Here is a 15980-nt window from a genome sequence, read left to right as displayed (position 1 = left end):
TATATACATATATAAAATAAAATAAACTCTTTCAGTATAGAAATAAACAATAACAAATTTAATCTAAAATTACGCATACCGAATGAATATTTTATTTGTAACGACGTATGTTTATTTATATTATTAGTATATTTATTTACGTACATGTCCCAAGTTGGTAATTCCAGTTTTAAACCGATAAAATTAATCATTCATTTAATACTAACGTACTCATATGAATAATTACAAAAGGATATTCGAAGTATAACCTCAAATGGAATTCACTGTATTCCGTTTCCTTCGGAATTAAAAAGAGAAACAGAAATAAGTCTATGCTCACTATTTACGGGTACTTGGCATTACTACTTTTATTTTTTATTCTGGTTTTATTTCATTAAGTCTGATAGGATCAGCCACCCACGCCGTGCAGTAATGACTTGCCATATCTAAACTCTATGTCTGATACAGTTGCGTACAAAAGGTCTGCAGTCCCGTTAAAGTATGACCCATATTTAACCGACTTCATAAAAGGAGGTGGTTCTCAATTAGTCGTTAGTAATTTTTAACCTTTTTACGTATGTTTCCGGATCACACGAAGACGGTTGGACCGATTCAAAAAGTTCTATTTTTATCTAAAAAGATATATTTTCAGATTGGTCCCATAGAAATTTTACCAAAATTGTTTTAGTAAATTAGTTTTTAGATCACAATAACATTAAATTAAAAAAAAAAATATTTAAATAAACATATTTCATTTAGCTACGATTGAAGTTTTTTTTTTTTGGAATATAATCTTAAATTATTCGAATTGAGGAAGTGATATTTAATTATTCTAATTAACATGTCAGAATTACATTATTTCAACAGTATATTTGCTAATATCAAAGTGTCCTCTTATTACATCCCCCTTTAAAACCTATAAAACAGGCTTCATTACAAATTTATTATTAAGCTTAATCAAAAAGTTTAAAAACTTTTCATCAAAAATATTGTAATATCTAGTTTGTATTTGTTTTTGTTTTCATCAAAAATATTGTAACGTCTAGTTTTCTTGTAAACTTGACAAATGCAACATGTTATCTACAATATTTCTAACAGGAAATTTCATTTCATTCGTTTAAAAATAACTAAGTTTTATCAAACGATAATTCCAACACTCTCGAATTGTAATTAGTAAATCGAATCATTCATTCATTAATCGATTTTCTATTGTTCATCACCATGTTGTATTATTATAGGGTCAATTATTAGTTGTTTACATTTTTATTAAGGCCCATTGAATCTGATTATAATATAATTCATAGCAAGTAATTTGCTTAAGACTGTACCAACTAATATTACTATTACAGCGTCGCGCGCAGCGCCGAGTTCGCCTTCTCGACACCACGACTTATTCACTAGAAAGTTAGTAAAAGGTCGTCATAATTACAAACGTCAGTCAAATGAGTCTTAGTGCGAAAACAGTCTAAATATTTGTATCATTATATCTAAACGTGAAGTTCCGCGTTCCTTTAGGTTCAATAGAACATGGACGTGAAATCTATTAATTGCCAAAAGAATTGTCAAAAAGGATTCAGCCAGAGTTGGTGACATAATCGTGTAACAAATCTAAAACAAATTTAAAAACTTTTTAGAAGTATTTTAACAACATTTTTTTCTTAATGCAACTTAGAATGGCAAACAAGCTTACGGCCCACCTGATGGAAAGTGGTAACTGTTGCCTATACGTTGAATACATTTAAGATTAAGCAACTGGACAAATTTGGATGCAATGGATTCTCAACTGAAATTAGCATAATTATATAATTACGCCATGATATCTGGCAACGTAGCAGTCACACGAAATCGCCAGTAAACTCTGGTTAACTGCATTTTTCTTGCGTTTTTGCTTCGAAATAACGCGTTCAAATGATGCAAGACAACTTACAAAGTAACGTCAGCAAGTTAATTATTGTAAATTGTAACTTTCTTAATAATTATATTACTTACTTTATAACTTGTTTGTTTATTTGTTATTTTTTAATGTCTTAATATGTGTACAGTATGTTTGTTTGTTTTTTTCCATATTATCCAAGATTTTAGCTTTTACAAACGGTCGTCTGCTTGGCGTTAACCCTCCTTGGGATATTTATTTTTTAATTAAATATTTATCAGACTACTTTACAAAAAATGTTTGGTACAAAAGTAAACTTAATGCTATATAGCATTTTCTCCCAGTTAATCTTTAGAAAAACAGAAATGTAATTAAGTGGTGAACAATAGAAAATGGTTGCAGATAAATAGTTACAGAAAATACAATTTTAACAGTACAATTTTTTTATAAATAACTATTAATAATTTCTTTATATAATTAAACAAAAAGTGTACATAATAGTTATGTACGTTTAGCGAGAAATTGTCAATGCGTATGAAATAGTATAATTTTTTGAAAGGACTCTTAAGCTATGTTTATTTTCTGACCATACTCTATATTTAATTAAGTTGTTAGCAGTCGATAGGCAATGTTGATCGTGCCTTTTACGCACCAAGAATGCAATACTGATCGAAGTATAAATGGGACAAAAAATAAAAAAATGAAATAAATATGCTCACGACTATAATCCCTAACGGGGTAGTGAGAGGCATTTATCAACTGTAGACGTTATGGTGAACACTCATACTCATATTTCGCTGAGAATATTAGAATCTACTCTCTCTAATCTAGGGGGTGAGTTTATTGCAGTGTTTGTCATCATCAGAAAGTTTGAAATATATTTAGATATAAATTTTAGGCGTCCACGAGATTAGAAATCAGACCTAATAAGTTGGTGATCTAATAAGTTGGGATTTTTTTTTTATAGGTGATAATGAAATAGTGACCCAACCCGCGCTATCGGTTTACGCTGATAGGGCACCAGTGAAAGATGATAGATGAGGATGAAACAGGTCAGTTAGCCCATCGTGATCAATTCAACGAGAATTGTTCACGATGGTTTCAAGGGGGAACCACGCGGAGGTTGATCTGATAGGGCATATTGCTAGCAATGAGGCTGTCAAACTCCATTGCTAACAATCCCTTTTCCCCTAATAAATTGGGTTGGTACTCGTATAAAAACGATTTTAACGTCATTTTAACGAATTTAAAGCAAACGTAAACAAATGAGTAAATGGCTTGATCAGACAGTGTGACGTTCAACAGTAATGTAAATTAAAAATCGATTAACTAGCTGTATGCTTCTGTTTGTTATTAATGTCATTTAGATATAAACAAATTTTTGTTTACTTTTATGCACTTTATTTTTTCTTGTATTTAATTTATAAGAGGTAATGATTCTAAAACCCAATAAATGTTTAATAGATTGATAAATAAGAAGTTTCGAAACTAATCAGTACCTGTAAACTTAACTAAATAATAACTTTTGTTTTCCTTAAAAAAAAAAAACAAGATATACCTACAATATAATAATATTAAATAAAATTATATTAAAAAAGAAAGAATTACTATATTACATATTTTTTTAAATATTTTTTCTGCCTATCCTCGAAAAGACTTAGCGTGAAGATAAATATATGAATTTATAAATGTGAAAGTTACATAAACGAAGCTCTTCCAGTTAATGCCGTCATGTAAGCTAAGTATACATACATATAAACATAGTACACTCTCACATATAAGTTTTAGCGACATTTATACAATTAAGACGAATCCCACAGTTAAGATTATTTTAACGGCAAACCATCTATTAAGATATATCAAGTAGTTTTTTTTCTTAATGAATGATAATGGAATGGTAACACCGCATGCGCTGTCGGTATAACCTGGCGGGACGCCAGTGAGAAATCATAGGATAACTGTCCATTGCTGAACATAGACTTCCCCCTGGGGGGTTTTGCCATTAGTTGCCACGCTTAGCAGACGGGTTGGGAATCGTAGTTAGGCTTCGATGATGTTTAAGAGGGACGATGCTGCCCAACCCTCAACCATTAGGCTCCCTTAGTTGTTTTTATGACATCCATGGTACAAGAAAGAGTAGCCTATTCTATGCCTGGGCCACACGGTATGGAATTTACTATATTATTATATACAATTGTGAATATAATTCTCCTCTTATTTCATTGTAATAAGCAAATTAAGTAAAAGACTTTAACACATAAAATCTCAGGGGTAAATGCTATTTTTGTGAATACGTATGCATTGCATGCGTCTCATCAAAGGAAGAGGTAGGGTTAGGAATAAAAAAAAATCACGTCTCTACTGGACGCCCCCTAACATTACCAGTGGGAGACGAAAGAAGGGAAGAGGGGAATTGTTATTTATGGAAACACTAGTCCTATTTCCTAACACTGTTCCACGTTAGATCAATTTTCGCGCAGTTCTCCTTGAAACCGTTTTGTTAATTTTTGTATAATTCATCACGAAAAGTGGCAAACAAGCATGCAGCCCGTCTGATCGTAAATAGTTACTGTAGCCTATGGACCAGGGATATCATGTATATGTGTCCCACTCTAAAGAAACCTTAATGCACTCTTTGTGAAAAAATCCGTAGTGTAGTCTTTAAAAAAATCTCAGCAGCGAGCTCATTCAATAGCCTAAGAGTTTGCGGGGAAAAAATCCTCTGAGACTGCACTGTACGGGATCATTTTGGTTCTAGCGTTTAAGTATGAACTTATAAGCGATGCGATGATAAAAGGTAGCCGTGGGCATCATTTCGAATAATTCCTCAAAACAGAATCTGTTGTATAAGCAGTAGAACATACAAAAGGAAGCAAAATCTCGCCTTAGATTTAAGGGCTCGATACCGCCTGTGAGCTTGGGATCGTCAATAATTCTTATAGTCTGTCTTTGAACCGAGTCCAGAGAAAGAGACCAAGGAGAAGAGGACCAAGCTGGTATCTACGTGCTACGACACATACTCTATGAGAGCCCGGACTTGTATAATAATACTCCCTGTTTCGGAATGAAGTACCGTATTGCTCTATTGAACACTTCGAGCTTTTTGGACGCCAGCTTGACCCCATCTTCTAGATAACCCCGCAACTCTACAGTGCTGGAGATGTCAACATCGAGAATTCCAATACGTTTGGAAATAGTAATGGATGTGTTCTCGAATAGAGCTACACTAAATGGTTTTATTTTACAGATTAAATTGAACTAAGTTTAGTCGTCCCCAAGTGGAGACCCTATTTTGTCGTCATTCATTTGTACCCCGCTATTTGATATCATTAACATAGACGGACGCACTATTCCACCTTCATCCATTCACAAAAACTCTCCGGTGTCTTGGGACACCACACACGTGCCAATTTTTTACACACGATTTGTCTATATTTTAATTGAGTTTCGAATGTTGTTTTTTTTTTGTAACACTGTCAAGGAACTTGAAATATAAATATGCAAATTTGAAGATTACCTATGCATAGTTAACTAAGTTGATCTCGACTTTCGACCTATCTGTTTGAACATTTGAAATTCAAATAGACAGAGTGAAGATTATGTAGTTTTACTGCCGAATCATTTGGCTTTGTTTTTTTAAAACGAAAGGATTCTCTTAGTCCTTTTTTGTTTTAAACAAAAAAGATATTTATGGAAATGTAGTAAGTTAGTAGACATGTCCATTTGCTTAAAAAATCGTTCGTTCATATTCGATTTATAATCGAGTTAGGAAACGAATATTTAAATGTTCTGTATTAGGTTTAGGTATGTACTATGTATCGAATTAAATAAATGAACGTCAAAAGAAACTATATTTGTTGTTTGGTTTTTTCCAACATTGAATATTCTGTACTGAAGAGCAGACAGTTTATTTGATTATGTAGTATGCGTAGGAACAAATAACCTTTGTGACATTTTGTTTTTTTCAAATCAAATAGGAAAATAAGTAGGTAATAAAAAAAATGTTTACCTAACTGCATTGCAAATTACATTATATAAAGAAGCTAATTTCAATGCAATAAATACCATAATAAGTCTTTATACTTTATCTGACGCTACATAAATAAAATAGTAAATGGATAAAAAATAAACAGTAGATAAAAACTTACCTAGCATTTTACTTAAATCGGCATTATGAAGATCCGGATTCTCGTCTGCTAACTTCTTCCTCTCCACTTTCGCCCAAACCATGAAAGCGTTCATCGGCCTCCTGATCCTTGCTTCCTTCAACGCCTTAGCTTGTCCCATTTTCGTGGTAAAAGGCGCACGAGCGTACTGTTGTGTAGAATAATCCCTTGATGCCTCGTAGGGATTTCTATAATCGTACTGAGCTCTATAGTCCAAACCATATGGTAAAGTCGACCACACTACTAACTCAGGTGTGGTTTGGTCTTGCCCTGAATCTGTACTATTCTCTACTCCGCCTTGGACGTATTGTTCGTAAGTGCGATGGTATGTGGGTGGAGATTCAGCTATTCCAGCTCCCCCGGAGTCCATCATACTGTTAACAAAGAAAAAACAAATGAATACTATTAGACATAGTTATTAGACATATTATGCATAGCGCCATCTAGTAAAGTAAACAGTTAGTTCTAAAGGTTGATAGATAACTAACTAGAAAAAAAAAATTACAAACTTGGAAAAGCATTCGACATGTAATAACTTTATAAAAAAAATCAATTACCGAATGTATGGAAGTGTATCACTTCAGAACGGTTGCACTATTTGGCTAATTATTTTTTATCGTAAGGATACGGATTTCATAGTTGTGTTTCTGAAATTCTAACTTAAAATCTGGGATACGTTTTATTTTAATACGCCATTTAGAATCCTATTTAGTTAGTACTTCTTTTTACAAAACAAAACAGCATTACTTATCGGTGCGACTTTTTGTTAATACCTACTTCCAAAGTTTAAAAAAAAATACTATAATTACCTACCAATGTCTAAAACGAAGCATTTAACAAAAATATTGGAAAAAAATGTTGCAAATTCCTGCTATTGTAGGTATGCCACTAGTGTTGTCATTTCGCAGTAACACTCGGGTATAAGAATTTGTAAAATCCAGTGACTTGGTGTCAGTTTCCGCAGTTCACAGCATCGAGTTAGCGTGAACGATAGCAGGAAACGTGGTAAGACGACACTGAAGACGTCGACTGTTATCGCGTATAGTTAATTAATCGACCAATGAAATAGGACCAGCTTGGACTAGACTGTTGCCATGAGTGGCTAGGATTTGATCAAGGGCTTAATCAAGTGTTTGTTATGGTAAAATTATAAGGCCAGCGAGGATAATGAGGTGTTACAAACGTTTTATTTAAACGGTTAATAATATTTTGCACTAATATGTTATAGTCTGTTTTAATCGAATGAAAATGTAAACAAATTAATAATTATGACGAATAAATCAAATGATTCGGTTTGTTAGTAACTTTTGTTTATGAGAATTTAAGCCTTAATTACCTTTTTACCTATTAAAAAGGTTATAATATATGAGCGAATAGGTATAAGGTCTCTGAAATCAAAATATATTGAGTAATAATAACGTAACAATATTTAATAGGTACGTACGAGATCTCTGATTTTGATGGCCATAAATTTTGTATATATATTTAACATGCTCTATCTATTAGTAAATGTACCAGAGCATCTCTGTCACATTTAAAGCTTAATTTGCATCATTACACAAAGTATTTTTTATTATACTTAGAATGGCAAACAAGCTAACGACCCACCTAATGATGAGTGGTAACCGTCATCTATGTTTATGGACAGTATCATGGACATCACAGAAGAAACTGTGATATTTTTCATGAGTTTCTTTTTGAGGAATAATTCCTGAAGACTACATTTTTTTTTATGGATGAAAAATGATTTGTACTAACAGTATATGACTACTATATACTCACTACTTCCTATGCCACTATGTTAGGTTGACTGGAAGAGATCTCTTTTAGAGATAAGTTCACCTTTGCTAACATTGTTATTAACTTATTGTTGTTACTGTATGTTTTGGTGCAATAAATTTTTTTTGCGAGGTTGTGAGAGATAATGGACGAAGATAAAAGCAGAGCAGTTAACCCATCGTGACAAATTCAACAAAAATTAAATACGATGTTTTCCGATTACTTTACTCGTGTGGAGGTCGACCTCACAAAGTACATTGCCAGCAAAGGAGCTGATAGATCCATTAGTACTGATTTCTTTTGCCCCCGCATTAAGATGTAGGATTCATCTCTATACCTTTTAATTTTACTGCTATATCTCACGAACAAACTAAAACATAGCCATGCAACTACAGCGGCTGGATGGAGAAGAATTGTTAGTAATGGGAACGTCACTCCCACTGCTAGCAATATTATTAGCATTATTATTAATTTATATGTTAGGTCAACCTCCACGTGGTTCCTTTTGGAAACCATCGTGATTAATTATTGTCAAAGATTTCATTCACACCATTTCATTATCATTCATTAAAAAAAACTACAGGCTTCATGGAAGAAAAATGAGTCAGACAGAGGCATCTAAGCAGACACATTTTGTACAAAGACTCCCTGTGACGTGTGAACTGGCAGTATTCACAAAATACAACCAGTTCCAAATAAAAATATTCAAATTTCTTTCCGTCCAGGAAGACACGAGTACATACACGATTGTTGCGAGCATGTAACGCGAAACAAATGAGTAATTCCAAAATTATAGGAAAGTACGACGGCGCCGGGAACCACGCGACACCGCGATTTCTCAGAACGGCGGCGTTCGCGCCGTGTGGGAACCGTATGCCATTGTTCTTGTGATTTCACTTGATTCTTTCATCTCTGACATGTCAACTATCTACTTGTTGAATGTGCCATAGGTTCACGATAACTGTCTTTGTAGACAACCACCGTAGCGTGCTACGGTGCTAGATGTTATTCTAGAAACACACCATTGCACTGTGTAAACCTTACTGGATGATAATTTTTACTTAATTCATGGGTCAACTATTAGCTGTTATTGTTGTCTGTTTATGTAAATCAGTATATAAGTATCCTATGTTACATTTTAAGTAAGGTATGTTGTGTTATATTTTAAGCATGTACCTACCGGCATAACAAATTTCATTCAAATACGTTCAGCTGTTTAAGCGTGATTGAAAGCAAAATCCAAACATCTTTACAAACGTTTAGATTATATTATTTATTATTTATAAAGTGTGGTATAAAAAGGAAAGTTAAGACTAATGAATTATTTTACTAGCCAATTTTTGAGAACTGCAATATTGTATAAACTGGCCATCTGATTAGACACGTAAGTCGCAATTAGTTTGCAGTAGCCAAACATCGCCCATTACGGAAGGGGTTAAGGGGAGGGGGGGAAGGAAGAAATATCGTTAGTAACGGGGACTTTAATCTCCATTGCTAGCAATATAGCCTGTCAGATCCACCTCCACGCGGTTTCTCCGGTTTCTCCTGGAAACCACCGTGATTAATAACCGAGATTGTTTCTTTCTTTTGAATTAATTTGGATCATTAACAGTGTTCATCGTCTATTTATATCTAATTGTCATCATTACAAATAGCCACACACACAATAATAGTCCACTACTGGACATAAGCCTCTCTCAAGTCACGTCATTGAGCATGATCTTCGGCTTTTCGTTTCTAGTTATAAGCAATCTTACGTGTTGTCGCTCCACGTAGCCGCAGATCATCTCACACTAAGCTTATTTACCACTACAGAACACGTCTACTTTAACAGATTTCAGTTCTATGGCAGACTGCCATATCAGTTTGAAAATTCGTTAAGTTATATTGCTAATTAACTAACAATTCCCTCTCATTCCCTACTGGAGAGAAATCTTTGGGATTCACATGATCTTTAAATGAACCAACTGACTTAAAATCATAAGTTTAACCTTAGCATCAAGTTCTTTCTCGTGCAGTTGTTAACGAAAACTTATCTATTGATATATTAATTTAATATTTATCCAAAGGGTTGCGAAGATATTAATGTCAGCCCAGTCTTTTGAATGTTCCAAACAATTATACGACTATTCGGGACGCATTGCTCCGACTGGACTTATAAATGACGCAATGTGTTTCTTAGCTGTGTCTTTATTGTGTAGTTTAAGTAATGCAGTACTAATTTATAATACTATTAATTGCCAGCTACCTACGATCTTTCAGACATAAAATAACAATTCTCAAGTAGAAACACGTAATGTTAGTAAATTATGTGATGCGTCGTTGTAAAATTGTAAACGGGAATGCTAATCAAACGTTGTTTATAACTATTGCACAAGTTTTAGCAAACATTAGTTATAAGTAATTAATTACACTTTACATTTGTCTTTGGTAGACAACTGTTCACACCATTCCTAATAAATGATACGCAAAGATGTTGAAATTAAAAAGTTATTTTAGACACGAACAAAACGATGAATATAAAAGATATATATATTTTTTTATTTATTAGACTTTGGTCAGAAACCATCAGCCATAAACTATAGATAAAGGGTTTGTTTATTTTTATTTAAAAAAAAAAATCTTACTTGCTCATATTTTTGTATTTTTTTCTTTAATAAAAAAGAATATTGTCATTTTAAATTCTGTTTGCGATTGTTATTATGTTGTTATTTAATCTACACGGAAATAATTCCTATGTGAAAGAATATTTATGTACATTCAATAACAAACATCCAAACATCTTTATAAAGTTTCATATTTAACATTAAATCGGTATATATGTATTAATTTTATTGGTAATATATGTTTATCCCTGTTTTGAATAGATAAAAATCCCGTGTCACAATAATTGTTCAAGATAATGTCGGAAACCCTTCAATTGATTTTAATAAGACAAATAAATCTGTATTTTTGTTCCTACTCAAGAGGTAGAATAGTTTATATCCTGATAAAAAAAGTTAAATCCAGTAAATGGTGGTAGACTGCAAAACTTTTTGCGAGGTCAAAGAATGCTATTATTTATCAAGTCTGTGCATCTGTTTTATCCATCAACGTCTTCTTATCCTTATTCTAATTTTTTATTTAGGGTCGGCGTAATATTTATTCTTTCATTCATCTCTATTCGCAATCATTTCTACATTCACTCCAATTCTGGTCATATCATAGTCCATCCATGTCTTTTTAGGTCTTACTCTGCCTTTATAGCCATCCACATTCATACTCAATACCTTTCCTTAACAAGTTCCATACAATAGGTGTGTATGAATACCTAAAAGTAATCAATACATTCCAGTTAAAACATTTCTTCACCTAAAAATCCAAGTTTTTTTTTCAACAAAATGTCATAATTTCGTCATCAACATATTTCAATATTACCTAAGATATCGACGTGTATACTATTCTATTGTTTTACGTTCATTATTGTGTAAATATAAATAAAAACTCAATACAATTCTTTAGTAAATTCCGCATATCGAATGCTCTAAACAAAACTGTAATAATGAGAGAAAATATTTAATGTTTTCACTATTGTCTGCCATTCGTAATGCTTAGGAATCTAAATATAAGGACAAGTGTAATACATATAATAAGACAATTTCTAATATTAGACAGCCTTTGGATTCATATATTGGTAGTAAATATATCCGCACGTTGAATAATAATGGGCCCAAAATGCATCCTTGATGTACACCGTCACGCAGTTCACCTTTTTAATTGTAAATGCAATGGGAAAAGTATTGTTTGTTAGTGTTGTATTTATTCTAATAGTATAAGTTGTTGTTCTTATTAATATTATAATTATTGTGAAAGTGATTATGGCTTTCTACATATTGTTATTTATTAGAGTTTTATTTGGGATATTAAAAAGTCCGTCTTACAGAAATCATTATACGATTTGCTTCGTATAACTTACACAGTGTAGTAAGTCCCTCTCGTTGATAACGTAGTACTAAATAAATTTTCTATCGGCTGGTTATACAAAATAAATCCTATTATGAATCATATATAAAGCCTTTTTTAAGCCGTCTGGTCAACCAATCCTGATGAAGTGCGGTGTATATTATTTGAGATAGAGAACGATTTAGGCATAGGCGTATTTAGATGGACCGTGCTCACCCTAAGATCTGAACAAAGCTTCGTAACATAATGTCAGAGAGAAAATATAAGCTAGTTATATATAAAAGCAAACTAGTTCCTAAATATATATAAAATATATATTTAGGAACTAGCTTGCCCCTCCTATAAAATAAACTTAAATAGGTCAAGTGATGTAGAATGTTCTGATCTCTAAATATTAATACATTATTATATTATTGCTTTTTATATTTCTTCAATTCAATAATGCACCTCCTACTTATTTCTCGGTTTGCCCAATGGTTTACTGGTAGAGAACACCATCCGGTGTTAAGTCCGCCATATGTACATAGTTTCACTGTGAATTATAGTTCAAATAAATAAATATCTTTGTCATATGGACAAAATCGAACATAAGAACTAGTAGATCATAATTTATATATATTTAAGTAAGTATAAGTATTCAATTTCAATTATAACAAAATTAATATAGAACTAACACGTGGATAAACTCTATCGATTGCAGAAATAATTATCAAATGCATACCATAAAAATTATAAATATTGGTCTTTTGCAATTATTTGTCATAATTTTTACATTTACGACGAATGAAACAATAAGCTCCATTTATTGGGTCAGAATGAACAAAAATACGAAACTGAGTCCGAAACTTCTGAATTTAATTTAAAGGTAGTTAGCGAAGGTGTTACAAATCATACATGCACAAAAAATAGAGGCGAAAGCCTTCTGTTTGAAGTCACTTAAAAACAAAAAAAAAAAAATAAAGAAAAATATATGTATGTATGTATATTAAAGTTAACAAAATGTCTGAACAGGTAACACGTTTGGTTTTTACGTGTTTTCAATTTTTGTGGTAGGTAAGTTAATGCAAATATTATGTATGCTACCGAAATGAGGTTGTACCTACGTTCAAACAATTTAAAAAAACATGTTGAATATTTGTAAAATTAATACTCGATTTAAAAGTATTGCGATAAAAATAGCTCAGTGTCAATAACACCTCCCTACAGTTATTTTTGCAAATACTTAGATTTCTACATTACGACAATTCTTGTTTCTGAACGATTTCAAGAAAAAAATTGGTTCTTATTTTTTTTTTTTGTATTTTCTGTGTGCATATTTTTGTATTGTATTGTATCTATTAAAATGGTAACATTTTTATTGCTTTGAGATCCATATTTCTATGGAATTCTATTATTCAGTTACATATTCAGATACACTTGTGGAATACTCCCTAAAAATATACCTATGATTATTTTTCACATTTTACATTAAAAATTATTATTACATAATAGTCTAAATGTCTTTAATCTGTTCATTTCTGCTTTCTAGAGCGTTCTAGAAAGCTTCTTTTATTTATTTAAGTACTACCTTGTATACGACTTCGTATTTGAGATATTTTCTTCTCTATGCCATATAATGTACTTCGTTAAGCCGATGAACTGTTAAGAGATTAACAAAAAAACTTTCATATTTTTAGTTACCATCATAACAGCCGTCTACTGCTGAACATAGGTCTCCTCCTAGGTGGGTTTTACTAGTAGTCGCCAAGCATAGCAAGCGGGTTGGCAACTGCAATTAGGTTTTGGTGATGTTTTAAGAGGGACGCTGCATCCCATCCCGTAACTTTTAAATTCCCTTAATCGCTTATTACAACACCTATCGAAAAGGAAGAGGTAGCTCATTATTTGTCAGGACCACATGGCGGGTGAAACTTGGGATGATCACACATATTTCTAATCATCATCTTAGCCATTAACTGTCTACTGCTAGACATAAGCCTTCCCTATAAGGGGAGTTTTGCCAGTAGTTGCTACACTTTGCAGTCGGATTGGTGATTGGAGTTAGGCTTAATATATCTAATATTATTAAAATAAAATATTTAATAAATCTTAACACGTCATTACTAATTTTATAAAGTACCAACTGAGCATTTTAACGTCTCAAAAATTTTGAAAGGTGATGTTCGTATTTTCAAACATCACAAGACAATAGGTATTGTTGACAAAACGATCTGTCAGCGTTCGGAGGAGCAGACGAGATGTCAGAAAATTGCTCGACGAAGCATTCGATTCTTTTATCGATTTGAATTGATTTGATGTCGAACGATATTCGGAAGACGTGATCGAGAATGGGGAAATCGATTTGGAAACTGTGACTCATGTATCTTGTATCAGGAGTTTTCATTGAAAAGTTTCATTGAAATAATATAAACAGTACCGGGAACTAATGAGTAATGTATGAGAAGGTTATATAAAAGTTTTATAGTCTAAGGAATTATGGAAAATAGATAATCCTAAACAAGAACTACAAAATGCCTTGAACAAAAATTACAGTAGGTACATAGATAGTTATAAACATCCATTTGCAGACAGAGATATTACATTGACTTTAAATACATATTACGCTAAAGTAAATGAAAATATATAATATACTATTTAGTTACACTTACATTTTTATTTACTTTAAAGTAAGTATATTAATTAATGAACCTTTAAAAAATGAAGGCTAATTCTCTAAAAAAATTAAATTAATATTATAGTGAGAAAAGTTTTTTGTTTGCAATTAATAGACGTAAAATAGATTTAAAAAAATTTGTTACTTATAGAAAGTTTCGTTTTCAGCGGATAACATTAGCTATATTTTATTAGAAAAAAATCATAAGAAGTCGGAGCAGATAGCTAGTTGTTCATAAGACAAACATTTATTTATTTGTTTAAGACGATGAATAATACAAAGTAGACCTGTGGTACTAAATTACAAAATAAAAACCTTCTTTCTTCTCCATGGACCCAATTTTTAAAACATTAAATTGTTCTAAAATTCATTGTTTGTATTATGACTTTTTGATGGAGTTTCATTACATCGATACTAACTATATTCTGCGACTTCGTCTGCATTAATTAATCTGTAAACTATCCTATCCGCTATGTTAGGATATAATGTATTTGTGTACCAAATTTAATTTAAATTCGTTGTATAGTTATTACGTGAAAGAGTAACAGACATCTATCTATACCTTTTTCTATCATTACAAACTTTCATATTATAATTTTAATATTATTCAAAATACTTGTACTTTGTGACATTGTCTTTAAATTATTTCGTTCTAATGCAACTTTTTCGCAATATCTAGATCTGAACGCATGATCAAGTGACGCACCACTGCATCCACGATAACACAAGATCTCTTATCTGATACCTTATCGCTGCACATTGCACTCTATACACGGGCAGATGTATTTACATAAGTGCATGTTTATGTTAGCCTCGTCAAGATTGCTGTAGTGTTAATATTATTATAGCAATGTAGGTCTCTTGGGCTCATATAATGAAAAACAAAACTTAATGAACATTTAGACAATCGAAGAATGGATCCGATCCAAAGATAGTTTGTCGATATCCAATAGTAATACAGCCTACAAATAAAAAATCGATAAATTAATTAATATTTCGACTTGTTATTAATTTCATTTAAAGACTCTTATTGTGATAAATTCCATAAAACTTGGTTTCATTTTTATTGAGCTTTATTAAAACATATTATGTAAGTAGTAGTTATAATATAACGTAATTATGTAATAAGTACTTCCTTTTTCATAAAAGACGTCACACCGCTCATAAAGTTAGCTATTGAACTGTTTTCTCTATTTTAAAATAAATTCCTAATTTGAAAGAAAGATGGAAAGTGACAATACAATGCAATAGTCAAAGCCAAATGTTTTAGGTTTTATGAATAAGGGGGTTAGCCTATGATTAAAACAGATTATACACAAACATTAATATAAAACATTATATACAAAAGTCTCGACGACATTTAGCACGAAAAGCTTGGGATTTCTGACAATTTTGTATTATATTACCGATTAGTAATGGAATAGTATTTAATTAAACCCAATTTACTTAGTCACTCATCACTAGCAACATCGATGTTAGTTCAAGATTAACTTCATATCTAGCAAAATCTACGCTTACCACTTGGAAACCATCGTTTTTAATTCCTGGTACTCTACGCTCATCTACGCACACCTTATCTCTACAGTCT

At 31.9% G+C, this 15980-nt stretch overlaps 1 protein-coding gene across 1 annotated transcript in view; it reads right to left on the bottom strand.

Moving 5' to 3' along the window:
* Positions 1–15980, bottom strand: part of LOC113511046 (putative transcription factor SOX-15) — a 170813-nt gene that overhangs the window by 122994 nt on the left and 31839 nt on the right. Inside the window, exon 3 of the mRNA XM_026894615.3 lies at positions 6001–6392. Coding sequence (XP_026750416.2) covers positions 6001–6392 — 392 coding nt within the window. The remainder of the gene's footprint in view (positions 1–6000; positions 6393–15980) is intronic.

Source organism: Galleria mellonella, unplaced genomic scaffold (genome assembly GCF_026898425.1).
Source record: "Galleria mellonella isolate WM207_F2 unplaced genomic scaffold, CSIRO_AGI_GalMel_v1 utg133, whole genome shotgun sequence".
NCBI lineage: Eukaryota > Metazoa > Arthropoda > Insecta > Lepidoptera > Pyralidae > Galleria > Galleria mellonella.
Note: the sequence above shows the minus strand (reverse complement) of the source record. Positions and strands in the feature narration are given on the sequence as shown.